This window comes from Bombina bombina, chromosome 6 (genome assembly GCF_027579735.1).
Source record: "Bombina bombina isolate aBomBom1 chromosome 6, aBomBom1.pri, whole genome shotgun sequence".
Lineage (NCBI taxonomy): Eukaryota > Metazoa > Chordata > Amphibia > Anura > Bombinatoridae > Bombina > Bombina bombina.
In genome coordinates, this window is record NC_069504.1 from 713929076 (window position 1) to 713948613 (window position 19538).

At 37.6% G+C, this 19538-nt stretch overlaps 1 protein-coding gene across 1 annotated transcript in view; it reads left to right on the forward strand.

Moving 5' to 3' along the window:
* LOC128663525 (potassium channel subfamily T member 2-like) overlaps positions 1-19538 on the forward strand; it is a 772127-nt gene that overhangs the window by 310781 nt on the left and 441808 nt on the right. Inside the window, exon 8 of the mRNA XM_053717898.1 lies at positions 12515-12598. Coding sequence (XP_053573873.1) covers positions 12515-12598 — 84 coding nt within the window. The remainder of the gene's footprint in view (positions 1-12514; positions 12599-19538) is intronic.

Below are 19538 nucleotides of genomic sequence, written 5' to 3' on the forward strand. Positions count from 1 at the left end.
TTTCTCCTTTGTTTTAAAGACCTGAGTGTGTTTTTGGCTGAGACCTGTTTAAATGGGTCATCGTACAATACCGACATCTGAGAAAAAAAAGCAGAGAGTGATCCTATTATTGAATCCTGACTCTCATATAAAGTGTCAGCCCAGGCCCTGGGTTCCCCCCTGAGATTAGAGTGAGCACTCTTACATGTTCAGAGGGATAAGTCCTTCGCTTCATTTCAAAAAGAAACATACAGGAATTCCTGAATTCCCTAAAGCATGATCTGTCACCAGAGAACTTCTCTGGGGGGGAGACCAAGGGCTTAGGGTGTGTTTCGGTAGCCGAGGTTTTGGGGGTAAGTACCTCCCTTAAGCAGGCTTTTAGTGCCTGATTCTCCACTTGAAGTTCGTGGAATGAGTTAGATAATGCATCCATTCTGTCAGAGAGAGCTTGCATTTGAGTCTTGATCCATATTATTTAACCCCTTAATGACCACAATGTACCCTGTATGTCACTGGTCATTAAGGGTTTTTTCAGGACATAATAGCACAAGTCTAGCAAGAAGACGCTATTAATACTCTCCCTCCAGCAGGCTTAGTAGAATAGAGCAGTCTCAACGCTGGGGGAAGACCGCGCTATAAAACAATCAAGTCCCAAAAAAAGGCCAGTGACATACAGGGTATGTCGCTGGTCCTTAAGGGGTTAAAGTATATATAACAGGAATTAACTGTGTAGGAATATACACTAACTCCTTCTTATGGCTGGTTAATTCTGTAAGATTCTGAGAGAATCTAGAAGCTGTTCCTATTAGTTTGAACGATATAGATCTATTTATATCACAGGTAAATACTCCTAGAGGTTTTTTTACACAAAGGGAACCAGGTTCTGTGTAAAGGTTACCTTTGTGCTTTATTATGTGCCAACAGATGATCCTTATGCTCACTGGGTATAGGTAAACATTGGATCTCCAATGGCAAGAAGCTGGGGATATGTTAGCATTTACTAAAGAGTCACTGCGGTTAAGGAGATGTGATATGCTGAACGTATACAGCGTTCCCCAATACAAGGCAGACCAATATGCTAACAGTTCAGGCTAGATGCAGCAATAAGTGAGAAGAGATCAATAATTTCTGACCTGTTATTATGCGTGGCAACCCCTGTGCTGGGGAGAGGAGAGATCAGTCCGGCGTGTGTGAAGGAGAGCGGAGCACACGGCTGCAGCTGATGACGTAGTAGGTAGAAGGCAGTGTCTCCTATGTGCTGCAGATGTCTGTGCTTGTTATCGGTGGAGGAGGTAGGAATGCACAGTGTCTTAGTGAGCTGTAGATGTCCGTGCTTGAAGCGGATCAGCAGGTAGATAGATAACCTCGAGGAGCAAGTAGATAGCTAAAAGGAAAACTCACCCAGTAGTTAGTTGAAAGGCAGGAACAACAGAGAACCTGTTGCTGCATAGTCCAAATGAGAAACTCAATTAACCAGCAATAGAGACTGGGAGGAGGTGCTTTAAATAGGCAGGTTCATTTAAAGAAACAGTAATAATAACAGGTAAAGTTAGTTAACCCTTACACTTACCTAAAAAAAAGCCTACCATTACTGGAAAAAAAACACATTACAAAAAATAGAAAACCCACCCTCTTAAAAATTAACAAATGAAAATACAAAAAATACAAAAAAATAATCCTATTCTAATACCCGTTAAAAAAAACATATCAAAATAAAAAAAAAAACTATTCTAAACATAAATTACCAATAGGGCCTTTTGTAGGGCATTATCCTAAATCGTGAAAGAGTCTTGTAAACAAATTTGAGGAGCACCGGATCTGCGGTAAAACTTAAGAAAACTTTATTATAACAATTAAAAACATATTGGCCTCTAGTTATCAAGCCGTCAACCTCAAATACGCTGGAATTCCGCAGCGTATTTGTGGCGAGGCTGATTCGCCTAAGTTATCAAGCCCTACACACCGGCAAAAGTAGAATATAGTGACATAAGCTTCGATCCGCCAGACTCAGTCCGACACAGATCGATTCTTACGTCACTCCAGATGTTCCGAACGCAAGTTCGGCACAATCTGACTACTTTTGGAAGTTAACAAATTCCTACCAGGTACGCTCTGCACTTTTCCGGCCCAGCGTACCTGGTTTTCAATCCGCCGCCCTGGAGGCGGCAGATCCCATAGGAATCAATGGGAGTCTGACCATAGCGAAAGTTCATGTTCGCTGCTGCCCGACATCCCATTGATTCCTATGGGAAACGTCTGCACCTAACACTCTAACATGTACCCCGAGTCTAAACACCCCTAATCTTCCCCCCTACACCACCGCCACTTATATTAAATATGTTAACCCCTAAACTGCCGCTCCCGGAGCCCACCGCCACTCTAATAAACTTATTAACCCCTAAACCGCCGCTCCGGCCCCCGCCGCAACTATAATAATTATATTAACCCCTAAACCGCCACTCCCGGACCCCACCGCCACCTACATAATACCTATTAACCCCTATCCTGCCCCCCCTACACCTCCGCCACCTATAGTAAAGTTATTAACCCCTATCCTGCCCCCCTACACCGCCGCCACCTATAATATAGTTATTAACCCCTATCCTGCCCCCCTACACCGCCGCAACCTATAATAAAATTATTAACCGCTAATCTGCCCCCCCTACACTGCCGCAGCCTAAACCTAAGTCTAACACTAACCCTAACACCCCCCTAACTTAAATATTAATTAAATTAAGCTAAATAAATATTACTCTTATTAAATTAGTTATTCCTATTTAAAACTAAATACTTACCTATAAAATAAACCCTAAGATAGCTACAATATTACTAATAATTATATTGTAGGCAGCTATTTTAGGATTTATTTTTATTTTACAGGCAAATTTAAATTTATTTTAACTAGGTACAATATCTATTAAATAGTTATTAACTATTTAATAACTACCTAGATAAAATAAAGTCAAATTTACCTGTAAAATAAAAACTAACCTAAGTTTCAATTACACCTAACACTACACTATCATTAAATAAAATTATTCCTATTTAAAACTAAATACATACCTGTAAAATAAACCCTAAGCTAGCTACAATGTAATTAATAATTACATTGTAGCTATCTTAGGATTTATATTTATTTTACAGGCAACTTTGTATTTATTTTAACTAGGTACAATAGTTATTAAATAGTTATTAACTATTTAATAACTACCTAGCTAAAATAAATACAATATTACCTGTAAAATAAATCCTAACCTAAGTTACAATTAAACCTAACACTACACTATCATTAAATAAATTAAATTAATTAACTACAAGTAGCTACAATAAAATACAATTAAATAAACTAACTAAAGTACAAACCGCCCCCCCACTAAATTACAGAAAATAAAAAAAATTACAAGAATTTTAAACTAATTACACCTAATCTAAGCCCCCTAATAAAATTAAAAAAAAATCAATAATAAAAGTCCCTACCCTATACTACATTACAAAGTAACCAGCTCTTTTACCAGCCCTTAAAAGGGCTTTTTGCGGGGCATGCCCCAAAGTAATCAGCTCTTTTGCCTGTAAAAAAAAATACAACCCCCCCAACATTAAAACCCACCACCCACATACCCCTACTGTAACCCACCCAAACCCCCCTTAAATAAACCTAACAATACCCCCTGAAGATCTCCCTACCTTGAGTCATGTTCACCCAGCCGGGCTGAAGTCATCATCCAAGGGGCGCTGAAGAGGTCTTCCATCTGATAGAAGTCTTCATCCAGGCGGCGTCTTCAATCTTCATCCATCCGGAGCGGAGCCATCTTCAAAGCAGCCGACGCAGAGCTATCTTCTTCCACCGACGCCTACTCACCAAATGAATATTCCTTTAAGTAACCTCATCCAAGATGGCGTCCCTCGAATTCCGATTGGCTTATAGGATTCTATCAGCCAATCGGAATTAAGGTAGGAAAAATCTGATTGGCTGATTCAATCAGCCAATCAGATTGAGCTCGCATTCTATTGGCTGATCAGAACAGCCAATAGAATGCGAGATCAATCTGATTGGCTGATTGGATCAGCCAATCGGATTGAACTTCAATCTGATTGGCTGATTGGCTGATTGAATCAGCCAATCAGATTTTTCCTACCTTAATTCCGATTGGCTGATAGAATCCTATCAGCCAATCGGAATTCGAGGGACGCCATCTTGGATGACGTCACTTAAAGGAATATTCATTTGGCGAGTAGGCATCGGTGGAAGAAGATGGCTCCGCGTCGGCTGCTTTGAAGATGGCTCCGCTCCGGATGAAGATTGAAGACGACGCCTGGATGAAGACTTCTATCGGATGGAAGAACTCTTCAGCGCCCCTTGGATGAAGACTTCTATCGGATGGAAAACATCTTCAGCGCCCCTTGGATGATGACTTCGGCCCGGCTGGGTGAACACGACTCAAGGTAGGGAGATCTTCAGGGGGGTAGTGTTAGGTTTATTTAAGGGGGGTTTGGGTGGGTTAGAGTAGGGGTGTGTGGGTGGTGGGTTTTAATGTTGGGGGGGGGTTGTATTTTTTTTTACAGGCAAAAGAGCTGATTACTTTGGGGCATGCCCCGCAAAAAAGCCCTTTTAAGGGCTGGTAAAAGAGCTGGTTACTTTGTAATGTAGTATAGGGTAGGGACTTTTATTATTTTGTTTTAATTTTATTAGGGGGCTTAGATTAGGTGTAATTAATTTAAAATTCTTGTAATCTTTTTTTTCTGTAATTTAGTGTGTTTTTTTTTGTACTTTAGTTAGTTTATTTAATTGTATTTAATTGTAGCTACTTGTAGTTATTTAATTTAATTTATTTAATGATAGTGTAGTGTTAGGTTTAATTGTAACTTAGGTTAGGATTTATTTTACAGGTAATTTTGTATTTATTTTAGCTAGGTAGTTATTAAATAGTTAATAACTATTTAATAACTATTGTACCTAGTTAAAATAAATACAAAGTTGCCTGTAAAATAAATATAAATCCTAAGATAGCTACAATGTAATTATTAATTCCATTGTAGCTAGCTTAGGGTTTATTTTACAGGTAAGTATTTAGTTTTAAATAGGAATAATTTATTTAATGATAGTGTAGTGTTAGGTGTAATTGAAACTTAGGTTAGTTTTTATTTTACAGGCAAATTTGACTTTATTTTATCTAGGTAGTTATTAAATAGTTAATAACTATTTAATAACTATTGTACCTAGTTAAAATAAATTTAAATTTGCCTGCAAAATAAAAATAAATCCTAAAATAGCTACAATATAATTATTAGTAATATTGTAGCTATATTAGGGTTTATTTTATAGGTAAGTATTTAGTTTTAAACAGGAATAATTAATTTAATAAGAGTAATATTTATTTAGATTTATTTAATTAATATTTAAGATAGGGGGGTGTTAGGGTTAGTGTTAGACTTAGGTTTAGGGGTTAATAATTTTATTATAGGTTGCGGCGGTGTAGGGGTGCAGGATAGGGGTTGATAAATTTATTATAGGTGGCGACAGTGTAGGGGGGGCAGATTAGGGGTTAATACTTTTAATATAGGTGGCGGCGGGGTCCGGGAGCGTCGGTTTAAGGGTTAATACATTTATTATAGTTGCGGCGGGTTCCGGGAGCGGCGGTTTAGGGGTTAATACATTTATTATAGTTGTGGCGGGGTCTAGGAACGGCGGTTTAGGGGTTAATAACTTTATTTAGTTGCAGGGGGCTCCGGGGGTGCCGGTATAGGGGGTAGAACAGTATAGTATAGTGTGGATGCTTAGTGACAGCTTATCAATAAAGCTGGAAAAAAGCCGAAGAGCAGCGAGATCGGATGAGTGATAACTATCACAGTCCGCTGCTCATTGCCCCGTACTTGGTGCGCGGCTTTTTGACAGCTTTTTTGATAACTTTGGCGAATGTGTTCAGTTCCATGGCGGCGATGTGAGGCGAGCTTAGGCGAGCGTATTGGGGCCGGCGAAGGCAGGTAAGTTGACGGCTTCATAACTAGAGGCCATTGTTTCAATGCATACAGGTAGGGAACCTCGGGGATTCTCCAGCTGGTAAAAATAACGGCTGATGCGTTTTGGCTTTACACTATACCCAAAGCCACTTTACCCTAAAGCGATCAGTTCTTTTTGTACAACCCCCCCCAACTAACATCCTAACTAAAAAAATCCTAAACTACACATTGCCTGAAAAGGGCATTTGGATTGGCATTCAGCTCTTTTGCTGCCCCCCCCATCTAAAAAAAATAAAGCCAACCCGAAAACCCCCCAACTAACTCTAACCCCAAAGTTGGTACTTACGATGATGATGGGTGGCGCTCCATCTTCATCCCGGCGGTGCTCCATCTTCATCCATCTTCATTGCGATCCATCTTCTATCTTCATCCCAATGGCGGGTCATCTTCTATCTTCATCCCGGTGGAGGGTCATCTTCTGTCTTCATCCCAATGGCGGGTCATCTTCTATCTTCATCATGGTGGCGGCAGGGTGATTCCTGTGGGACCAATTTGGCAACAACCATTTTTCTGTTAATACCCAAATGTTGAGACACTTGAAAATGATGCAGCATAACTGTAAAAAGCTGACTAGAAAATATCACCTGAACATCTCTATGTAAAAAAGTTATTTTGCCTCAAAATTTTCTCAGTAGCCACATCACATGCAGATGGCAGTTAAAAGAGCGGCTCTGGATCACACAGCACTTACTCTGGTGAATCAATAATATAAACTGAACACAGCAGCACTAAATAGCTAAAATGCAAGTCTGTCAAAATAACTGAAATAAGGGGGCAGTCTGCAGAGGCTTAGATACAAGGTAATCACAGAGTTAAAAAGTATATTCATATAACTGTGTTGGTTGTGCAAAACTGGGGAATGGGTAATAAATAGTGATGTTGCGAACCTAAAATTTTCGGTTCGCGAACAGCGGACTCGAACTTCCGGTATTGTTCGCAAACCCGCGAACCGCCATTGAATTCAATAGGCAGGCGAACTTTAAAACCTACAAGGACTCTTTCTTGCCACAATAGTGATGGAAAAGTTGTTTCAAGGGTACTAACACCTGGACTGTCGCATGCTGGAGGGGGATCCCTGGCAAAACTCCCATGGAAAATTACATAGTTTATGCAGAGTCTGCTTTTAAGCCATAATGGGCCTAAATCAACTAACATTCCCAAAGTGGCTGTCTCAAAACATCCCGGACAGAAGATAGATTGATAGATAGGATAGATATACATAGATTGATAGTTAGATAGAATCGATAGAAGAGAAATAGATAGATTTGTTAGATATATAATTATCCTAATAAAGTCTAATAATTAAACATGCGTTCTTGGACCCAACTAGCTTGTGTTAATTAGTACTTTTCTTAGCACTTTAATCCCTGTTCCCCCCCCCCTATCGGGGGTGTTCTATATGGCCTGCCTGATTACCCTGAAAAAATATAATAATAAGACATGCGGTCTGGTACCTATTTTAACTAGGTTGTGTTTTAAGTACTACCATTCTTAGCACTTTAATCTCTGTAACTCCCCCTATTTGGTGAGGTCTATACGGCCTGGATGATTACCCATACAAAATGTAATAATAAGACATCTGCTCTTGGTCTGCGACCCATGGTAACTATGTTGTGTTAATTAGTAATGTCCTTCGCATTTTAATAGCTGTTACTCATACTCACCCTATCGGTGGAGGTCTATATGGCCTGCATGATTACCCTTACAAAATATAATAACCAAACATATGCTCTGGGACCCATGGTAAGTAGGTTGTGTTAAGTAGTACTGTTCTTTGCAGTTTAATACCTGTTACAACACCAAATGGTGGCAGGTCTATCTGGCCTTCATGATTAGCTGCACCCAAACAAAAAAAAAAAGCCGAGTGGTCTTAGACTAACACCCATGGCTAACTCGGTTGTTTCAATTAGTACTATTCTTAGCACTTTCATCCCTGTTACGGGTGGTCTACATGGCCATAATGATTAGCCGAACAAAATACTACAATCCAACCTTTGCTCAGTCTTCATAGGCCCTTCATTGGCTGTATTTTGATAGTACAGTTCTTATTATTTTTATAGCTGATACAACACCGAATGGTGGCAGCTCTATATGGCCTGCAAGATTAGCCGCACCCAATACAAAAATAAATCCAAGCGGTCTTGGATTAACACCCATGGCTAACTCTGTTGTTTTAAGTAGTACTATTCTTAGCACTTTCATCTCATCATCCCTGTTACTTCCAGGACTATTGGTGGTGGTCTACATGGCCATCATGATTAGCCTAACCAAATACTACAATCCAACCTTGGCTCAGTCTTCCTAAGGCCCTTCATTGGCTGTATTTTGGTAGTACTGTTCTTATTAGTTTAATAGCTGATACGACACCGAATGGTGGCAGCTCTATATGGCCTGCATGAATAGCCGCACCAAAAACCAAAAAAAAGCCAAGCGGTTTTGCACTAACACCCATGGCTAACTCTGTTGTTTCAAGTTCTACTATTCTTAGCTCTTTCATCTCATCCCTGTTACTTTCAGGACTCTCACTGAGGATTCGCCACAAATATTAACCAAAATTTTAATTTTTAATTACTAAGAATACTGTGACAACAAATATGATTGGTGTAAATATTTTTCAAGTAGGCCTGGCACACAGGCTTGGAAGGCAGGAGAAAAGTGCAATTAAAATCAACAATCAAGAATTTTGTAATTTTAATTAGTAACTATACTGTGACAACAATTAGGATTGGTGTAAATAGTTGGCAAGATGGCCTGGCACAAAAGGCTGGCAGGCAAGAGGTAAATGCAATTCAAGGACACTAGGAGTCTGAATACTGACAGTCAAAACAGTGATGATTGACAATTTTTGCAATACTGTTAAAAGAAATATGATTGCTGGCAATAATTGGCTAGGTGGGCCTGGCACACAGCAGGCTGCAAGGCAGGAGGAAAGTGCAATTCACTGGCACCAGCAAACTGAGGATTCCCAACAAATATTAACCAAAATTTTAATTTTTAATTACTAAGAATACTGTGACAACAAATATGATTGGTGTAAATATTTTTCAAGTAGGCCTGGCACACAGGCTTGGAAGGCAGTAGAAAAGTGCAATTCTAGGGCACGAGCAAACTGAGGATTTAGATCAACAATCAAGAATTTTGTAATTTTAATTAGTAACTATACTGTGACAACAATTAGGATTGGTGTAAATAGTTGGCAAGACGGCCTGGCACAAAAGGCTGGCAGGCAAGAGGTAAATGCAATTCAAGGACACTAGGAGACTGAATACTGACAGTCAAAACAGTGATGAATGACAATTTTTGCAATACTGTTAAAAGAAATATGATTGCTGGCAATAATTGGCTAGGTGGGCCTGGCACACAGCAGGCTGCAAGGCAGGAGGAAAGTGCAATTCACTGGCACCAGCAAACTGAGGATTCCCAACAAATATTAACCAAAATTTTAATTTTTAATTACTAAGAATACTGTGACAACAAATATGATTGGTGTAAATATTTTTCAAGTAGGCCTGGCACACAGGCTTGGAAGGCAGTAGAAAAGTGCAATTGTAGGGCACGAGCAAACTGAGGATTAAGATCAACAATCAAATATTTTTTAATTTTAATTAGTAACTATACTGTGACAACAATTAGGATTGGTGTAAATAGTTGGCAAGACAGCCTGGCACAAAAGGCTGGCAGGCAGGAGGTAAATGCAATTCAAGGACACTAGGAGACTGAATACTGACAGTCAAAACAGTGATGATTGACACTTTTTGCAATACTGTTAAAAGAAATAGGATTGCTGGCAATAATTGGCTAAGTGGGCCTGGCACACAGCAGGCTGCAAGGCAGGAGGAAAGTGCAATTCACTGGCACCAGCAAACTGAGGATTCCCAACAAATATTAACCAAAATTTTAATTTTTAATTAATAAGAATACTGTGACAACAAATATGATTGGTGTAAATATTTTTCAAGTAGGCCTGGCACACAGGCTTGGAAGGCAGTAGAAAAGTGCAATTCTAGGGCACGAGCAAACTGAGGATTAAGATCAACAATCAAATATTTTTTAATTTTAATTAGTAACTATACTGTGACAACAATTAGGATTGGTGTAAATAGTTGGCAAGACAGCCTGGCACAAAAGGCTGGCAGGCAGGAGGTAAATGCAATTCAAGGACACTAGGAGACTGAATATTTGCAGTCCAAAAAATTATGATTTTTATTTTTTTATATACTGTTACAAGAATTATGATTGGTGCCACTAATTGGCTAGTTGGGCCTGGCACACAGGCTGGCAGATATGAATCGTGGATGGTAGGTAGGGCAGCAATTGAACACAGTATGCTGTGTAAGTGACAAAAACACAGGCCTGATAGAAAATTAAGTTAGATTACACTAGCAAAATATTTTAACATTTTAGATTTAAAGACTTTTTTTTGGCAATTTAAAGAAAAAGGTTAAGCACATAAATATGAGTCGTGGTTGTCTAGCCTTGGAAGGGCAGCTATTAAAAACAGTAGGCTCTGTAAGTCAGATACACACACGCCTGATAGAAAATACTATTAGATTACACTAGAAAAATGATTTAAATTTTTTTTTTTTGGGGGGGGGGAATTAAAAAAAGGTTAAACACATATGAGTCATGGCTCATAGACTAGGGAGGGCAGCAAGTAAACACAGTAGGCTCTGTATGTCAGCAAAACACACAGGCCTGATAGAAAATTATATTAGATTACACTATCAAACACATTTAAAAATTTATTTTTTTAAATTTAAATTAAGGTGAAGAAGATATGAGTGCTGGGTGGATGCCTGGCACAGACCAATTAACCAAAAGACTGAAAAAAATGAGGTATATTAATGCTGAGTGAGCCTGACAGACACAGGATTGATAGTAAATGTAATTAGATTACACTAGCAAAATTTTTTTTTTTTTTTTTTAAATTTAAAATAATGTTATAAACGGATATTAACACTGGTGGCTGGCACAGAGCAATGAACCAGAGTATATGCTGTGTGACACAGGCCTGATAGAAAATGAAAAAAAATTACACTAGCAAAATAATTAAATTTTTTGGTTAGTTAAATTTAAACTAATGTTGTTAGAGAGATATCAGTGGTGGCAGTAATCACAGCAGCATATGCTGTGAGCCTTAAACACACAGCCTGAAAGCCAGGCAAATGCTAATAAAAAAAAAACGAAAAAAAAAAAAAAAAAACGGCACGCAATATAGCCCTAAAAAGGGCTTTTTGGGGTGCTGTGCTTGCAGCAGAGATGAGTGGAGTCCTTCTGGACTGTAAATACACTAGCCTAGCTATGTTTTTCCTATTAATGTCAAGAGCAAAAACACAACACGTCCTCTCATTAAGAAAGCAAGGTCGTTATGAGTCTAAAATGGCGGATTCCGAGTAGCTGGGAGGGTCTGTGAGGGAGTGTCTGATGTTGATTGGCTCTAATGTGTCAGACGGCTGTGACATAAAGGGTCAAAGTTTCCTCAATGATGACACATAGGGGCGGATCGAACATCGCCATGTGTTCGCCCACAAACACGAACGCGAACAAGCTATGTTCGCTGTGAACAGTTCGCGGGCGAACAGTTCGGGACACCACTAGTAATAAAGAGGTTATCTATCTTTTTAAACAATAAACATTCTGGTGTAGACTGTCCCTTTAAAGCCCCACAGCTACCCAGATATCCACAGGAACTCCATAGGTATTCATATAATATTTATTAAAATCAGAATTTTTTTTTTATTATTGTTATTATTTATTTGTAGAACACCAGCAGATTCCACAGTACTGATCTATATCCATTTTTTAATATTATTATTATTTTATTAATATACCGTTTTAGTCTTCTTCTGTCTCATAGTGCCTTTGTTCTGTATTGCTATGTTCATTTCGGACTCTCCCATTCTTACGTACAGTCCTATATTTTCTTCTATTTCTTTTATGACATTCACATGCTCTCAAATTCTGACTTGCCACTATCTTGCATCTTCCTTTTTTTAAATATTTCTCTCTCAGTCAAAGAAACAAACACATTTTCAAAAAAAAAACAACACAAAAAACTGCATCCTATTTCATTTTACATGCTGTCTCTCTTACTCTATCTATAGAACAATCTCTCTTAGTGCCTTTTCCTTCCTTCCTCCTTTCCCGTCTTTCTCCTTCTCTCCTCCTCTCTCACTTTACCTAAATAATAGCTGTCAAACAATGATTTTCACGTTCTTTTTCTGTACATTGTGGGTGTCACAAACACTGCACAGTTTGAGAATGCTGACACTTAAATCCTACAGCCGTCACTTCTATCCCAAAACATAACCTGTCCATCAAAGATCATGGGAAGAATATTTAACACCTTCAATTTCTGTTCTATGTCTAGTATCTTTCTTTCTTTCTCTTTCTTTCTTTCACTTTATTGCTGCTCTTAACTGTGAGACCCATGGCCTATGTAATTGTTACATATTTCTCTAACTCAATTTCCTTCTTGTCCCTCTCGCTTGATTTTCTCATCCCTCTCTTTTTCTAGGTATTTTGGCCTCCGCTTAGAAACTTTTTTATTCCTGTCTTCCTCAACTGCTGGCTTGCAAAACATGCACTGGAAAATATGATAGTAAGTCTCCAATTTTTTATTTAATTGATACAACACAAAATCATACTTATCTAAATCATACTTATCTAATATTCTCTAATAGTGACTTGTTTTGCATTGTGTTCTTTTAGTTTGTATCTTTTCTTGTAAGTTTTACAAATGTGAAAGAAAGAAAGAGATGCTGAGCCAGAGGATAGGAAGAGTCCAATACTTTATTGGATGTGAGCCAACAAATACAACTCAACTCAACTTTCAGTCTCTTTAACTAAATCTATCTGACCTAATTGATCATCTTTTCCCTCAGTCATCTATTTCTTATGCTTAAAAAACATCAAAAATACATTTAAAAGTACAGTTACACACATAATAACTCATCTAATTAAAAAAATGCAATAAATAGTTTTGTGGGCTCAAAGATAGGTCTCAGGTGTTAGAAGAAAAAAAAAGGACTGCAAAGGGCTTTAACCTAGAGATACATACATATACATGTCTAAAGATGTCTATGTTTGTGTGTGTGTACATATGTATTTGTGTTTTACTGTATATTTACTGTACATATTTCACATTCCAATGTTCCTCACTTACAAGATAATGCTATTTTTATTCTTATATACATATATATAGCTATACCTGCATATCTATTTCAATAGGTATAGATATTAATTTTACATGAACAGTATCAGATATATATAGAAATAAATTAATAATAAAAATTACATTATTTTCTATGTGAAGAACATATCAATGGAAAATATACGTTTTGCGCATCGTGTTTCTCGATTTAGATCTAAACATGGTCGGGTTAGCTCACATAAAAACGTAGTATTCTTAAGGCGCGTTTTTGAAATGTTGCATATAAAAAATAAAAAATGTTTAATCATTTTTATTAAATTTTTGTTTAATATTTATGGAATGTGAAATATGTACAGTAAATATACAGTAAAACACTAATAAACACAGATACATATGTATACATATATAGACATATATTTATAAGTGCATTGGAGCCCTTTGCAGTCAAGTAGCTGAAAACATGAAAAATCCTATTTATGCATTATTCATATTAATAAATTGTTTAACTATGTCTGTACTGTAAATATTTCACATTCCATTGTTCTTCACATACGGGAATATGTTCTAAGTATTTTTAAACAGATATTCCTATATATATATATTCCTATATATATATATAGATAGATAGATAGATAGATAGATAGATAGATAGATTTACCAATAAATAGAACATATTCTGCTATATTATTATTCTCATATTATTCTCATGTCGGGCTGACGCACTTGAGAAAATTCGATTTGGTTTGTGTGCTCCATTGAAGTCTAAGGGGCATATTTATCAAGCTCCATACGGCGAGCCTCCTCTGAGGCGGTGGACAGACATTGCTGGAAATCAACGATCGGGTTGATTGACACCCCCTGCTAGATTCGCCGCAAATCTGCAGGGGGCGGCGTATGCTGTCGGCATTTATTGATGTGCGGCGGACATGATCCGCAATACTGGATCATGTCCGCTCACACATTAGTAAATAGGCCCCTCAGGGAGAATATATTAATGCAGTCGTAATATTGTATCTTCAGGTTTTTGCATGCGTCGGATTAGCGCAAGAGCAAATACTTTTTACTTTCAACTTGTACTATGTGTGGTATCTGATGTGTGCAAAAAGTCGAGCACAGTTAGCATGAAAGTGGAAATAATAATTAGTGCTCCACTCATAATCTAGCCCTATGTTTTTTAAAATCTTTTATTCACTTTCAACCTTCTCTACATTTCTGAAAATCACCCCATTCTTTATCTCTCAACTATACTTAAGTCAATCATTTTTAGATCTATACACGTAAGTTGCATTACTCAAATATAAAACGATAACACAACTACCCCAGCACACAATGTAATAAATTCTAAAAGAGTACATAAAGCCAATGGGAAACACCAGGACGTAGGATTTTTTTATTAAATATAGTATACGCTATCTGAAACATCATCACATTAAAATAGTACAAATTCCACTGAACCATTAAGCAATTCCTTAATGTAGGGATTACACATATATGTGTATATAATGAAAGGTCCCTCCATGTCTTGTATGGTTATTGGCAACAAATGATGATGTCTTCACATGCATTACATGCAACAAATGATGATGCACTTCACATGGGGAAATGCTCAGCAGTAGAAACATTTCCTTATTACGTATGTTGTTGGGAGAGGGGTTCTTATGAAGTAATTTCTTAATATCACAGAACTTACAAAGACATATTACCCCTTGTATAAAAGAGATACAGTAATTCTAACTCTTTACCTGAAAAGTCTAATGTTTCTTTTGCATTTAGTTAATTACAATCGGCTAGATTGCGAGTTTTGCGGTAAGAGCTGCTCGGTACTAACTTGCAAGTCATTGTCACCACTCACCTCCCTACAGCGCTGGTATTACAGGTTTACAAAAAACAGGCGTTATCAGGCAATATTGCAGCGTAAAGCAAAATTGAGCTCCATACCGCACTCCAATACCATCGCTGCGGTGAGCTGCAGAGAGCTGGTTTTACGCGCATGAGCCGTCTGAAAAAAAGCCTAACACCTGCAATAAAGGAGCGTAAAGCTCCGTAACACAGCCCTATTGATTCCTATGGGGAAACTAAATTTATGTTTACACCTAACACCCTAACATAAACCTTCCGCCCCGACATCGCCGACACCAACATTAAACTTTTTAACCCCTAATCTGCTGCTCCCAATGTCGCCGCCACCTACATTACACTTATTAACCCCTAATCTTCCGCCCCCGACATCGCTGACACCTACATTACACTTATTAACCCCTAATCTGCCGCCCCTAATGTCGCCGCCACCTACCTACACTTATTAACCCCTAATCTGCCGCCCTAATGTCGCCGCCACCTACATTACAGTTATTAACCTCTAATCTGCTGCCCCCAATGTCGCCGCCACCTACCTACACTTATTAACCCCTAATCTGCCACCCCCAATGTCGCCGCCACCTACCTACACTTATTAACCCCTAATCTGTCGCCTCCAATGTCGCCTCCACCTACATTACAGTTATTAACCCCTAATCTGCCACCCCCAACATCGCCGCCTCTATACTAAAGGTATTAACCCCTAAACCTAACCCTAACACCCTCTAACTTTAATGTAATTAAAATAAATCTAAATAAAACCTACTATTAATAACTAAATAATTCCTATTTAAAACTAAATACTTACCTATAAAATAAACCCTTAGCTAGCTACAATATAATAGTTACATTGTAGCTATCTTAGGTTTTATTTTTATTTCACAGCTAAGTTTGTATTTATTTTAACTAGGTAGACTAGTTAGTAAATAGTTATTAACTATTTACTAACTACCTAGCTAAAATAAATACAAAATTACCTGTAAAATAAAACCTAACCTGAGTTACACTAACACCTAACCTTACACTACAATTAAATCAATTACATTTATTAAATACAATTAACTAAATTACAAAAACAAACAAACACTAAATTACACAAATTAAAAAAGAAATTATCAAATATTTAAACTAATTACACCTAATCTAATAGCCCTATCAAAATAAAAAAACACCCCCAAAATAAAAAAAAAAACCCTAGCCTACAATAAACTACCAATAGCCCTTAAAAGGGCCTTTTGCAGGGGGAATGCCCCAAAATAATCAGCTCTATTACCTGTAAAAAATAATACAAACAAATTATATCAGCCAATCGGAATTCAAGGGACGCCATCTTGGATGACGTCACTTAAAGGAACCTTCATTCTTCAGTCGCCATCGTCAGAAGAGGATGCTCCTCGCCAGATGTCTTGAAGATGGAGCCGCTCCGCACCGGATGGATGAAGATAGAAGATGCCGTCTGTATGAAGACTTCTGCTGTCTGGAGGACCACTTCTTGCCGCTTGGATGAAGACTTTTCCCAGCTTCGTTGAGGACTTCTTGCCGCTTGGATGAAGACTTCTGCGCTTTGTTGAGGATGGATGTCGGGTCTTCAAAAACTGTAAGTGGATCTTCGGGGGTTAGTGTTAGGATTTTTTAAGGGTTTATTGGGTGAGTTTTATTTTTAGCTTAGGGTTTTTCAGCATGGAAAAAGAGCTAAATGCCCTTTTAAGGGCAATGCCCATCCAAATGCCCTTTTCAGGGCAATGGGGAGCTTAGTTTTTTTTAGTTAGGATTTTATTTGGGGGTTTGATTGTGTGGGTGGTGGGTTTTACTGTTGGGGCTGTTTGTATTTTTTTTTTACAGGTAAAAGAGCTGATTTCTTTGGGGCAATGCTTTTTAAGGGCCTTTGGTAGTTTATTGTAGGCTAGGGGTTTTTTTTATTTTGGGGGCCTTTTTTATTTTTATAGGGCTATTAAATTAGGTGTAATTAGTTTAAATATTTGATCATTTCTTTTTTATTTTGTGTAATTTAGTGTTTGATTTTTTTTTATTTAGTTAATTGTATTTAATAAATGTAATTGATTTAATTGTAGTGTAAGGTTAGGTGTTAGTCTAACTCAGGTTAGGTTTTATTTTACAGGTAATTTTGTATTTATTTTAGCTAGGTAGTTAGTAAATAGTTAATAACTTTTTACTAACTAGTCTACCTAGTTAAAATAAATACAAACTTAGCTGTGAAATACAAATAAAACCTAAGATAGCTACAATGTAACTATTAGTTGTATTGTAGCTAGCTTAGGGTTTATTTTATAGGTAAGTATTTAGTTTTAAATAGGAATTTTTTAGTTAATGATAGTAATTTTATTTAGATTTATTTTAATTACATTAAAGTTAGTGGGTGTTAGGGTTAGGGTTAGACTTAGGGTTAGAGGTTAATAACTTTAGTATAGTGGCAGCGACATTGGGGCGGAAGATTAGGAGTTAATAAATGTAGGTAGGTGGCGGCGATGTTAGGGGTGGCAGATTAGGGGTTAATAAGTATAATGTAGGTGTCAGCGGTGTCGGGGGCGGCAGATTAGGGGTTAATAAGTATAATGTAGGTGTTGGCGGTGTCGGGGCGGCAGATTAGGGGTTAATAACAGTAATGTAAGTTGCGGCGATGTTAGGGACAGCAGATTAGGGGTTAATTATATTTAACTAGTGTTTGTGATGCAGGAGTACGGCGGTTTAGGGGTTAATATGTTTATTTATTTAGGGGTTAATATGTTTATTGTAGTGGCGGCAATGTCCGGAGCGGCAGATTAGGGGTTAATTTTATTTTAGTGTTTGCGATGCGGGAGGGCCTCGGTTTAGGGGTTAATAGGTAGTTTATGGGTGTTAGTGTACTTTTTAGCACTTTAGTTATGAGTTTTATGTTATGGCGTTGTAGCGTAAAACCCATAACTACTGACTTTCAGTTTACGGTATGGATCTTGTGGTTATAGGCTGTACCGCTCACTTTTTGGCCTCCCAGCCAGACTCGTCATACTGGCGCAAAGGAAGTCCCATTGAAAAAGGACTTTTGGAAAGCTTAGGTAGTTACGCTGCGTTACGGCCAAAAAAGTGTGCGGTACAGAAATACCTGCAAGACTCGTAATACCAGCGGTAGTGAAAAAGAGACAACGCTGCTTTTTCACTCATACCACAAAACCGTAATCTAGCCGAACAAAAATGGTGATCACCTGAACGTCTATCCACAAGAAAGATTTGGGCAAGGAGGATTGGTCTGTAATGGACCCTCATTCTTAATATTACCACCTAGAGGGAAAAGTCACCCTTCATATGAAGAGGTTCACTTGTCCCTCTAGAAATCCATCAATGGGAATGTCTATCAACTGTTTCTTTGGACTCCAGAATTTTTTTTTTATTTTTTTATTTTTTTTATAGACAGCGCTATTACATAGCATGTACTATAGATGTAAAACAGCCTTCTAATGCAGTGTCACATGTTCCTCTATGTAGCAAGCAACAGCTGTAGGAATAGTAATTTCCTATCTGCTGGTTACTTTTATTGTTGTTTTCTGGGCTATAAAGGAGTCAAAAGCACCCCTTATAATAGGGCAAGTGTTTGAAAAGGGAAGCCCCATCTTTGAATTAAGGGTCACATGCTTAAGTGACTGTCTGGTTATTAAAATATTGACAGCAATCATATGATAGATCAAATGCCTATGGAACAAAGTGTGTAGAGTGTGGTACCATCCCTTTCACACACCCCACCACCATACATAAAGGGATGTAATACCTTTATTATTTGAAATAGGCAATAAACCTTTTTCTGACAAGTTGCCCTGGATTCATTAAGATGCCAGGTTATTGTCATAAACATAGCAAATACCTGAAATCCCTGCACTTGTATTGAGAGGCCTGGCTTTTGTTAGGACGCATATACCTTTTTTTCCCTATGTAAAACATAGGGGGTATCCTGATAAATTGTAGTTGTAAAATTTGGTGAGATTTTATGAGAAATCTATATAGAAGGATTTATTTATAGTATTTATGCTGCAAAATATTTTAAAAATACTCATGCAATTTTTGCTTAGCTTTTCTAAGGCTTTCTAATTCATTTGAATAGCTGATGCTTTAAAAACCAACTTAAGTTATGTATATATATATATAAGAGGAGAATATTGTTACATGTGACAACAATGCAATTAGGCATTTTGAAGTTCTTTCAAGGAGAGGGTTTACACAAAAAAAATACAAATTGATTCAATTTATATGTATGAATGCATGTTTTTTCACTTAGAATTACAAAAAAGTGCAGAAAAGGTAGTCTAAAGTGTTTTATTGTTGCATAATTGCTTGCATATAACAATAGTGTTTAACCCTTGGTACTTACAGTAGCTTAGCATATTTAGTGAACCAATGAAAAGAGGTATATGCATACAGCCACCAATCACCAATTTGCTTCCAATAGTGCACAGCACAACTTGCCTAGGTGTGTTTTTCAACAAAGAATACCAAGAGAAGAAAGTAAATTTCATAACAGAATTACATTGTAAAGACTCTTAGA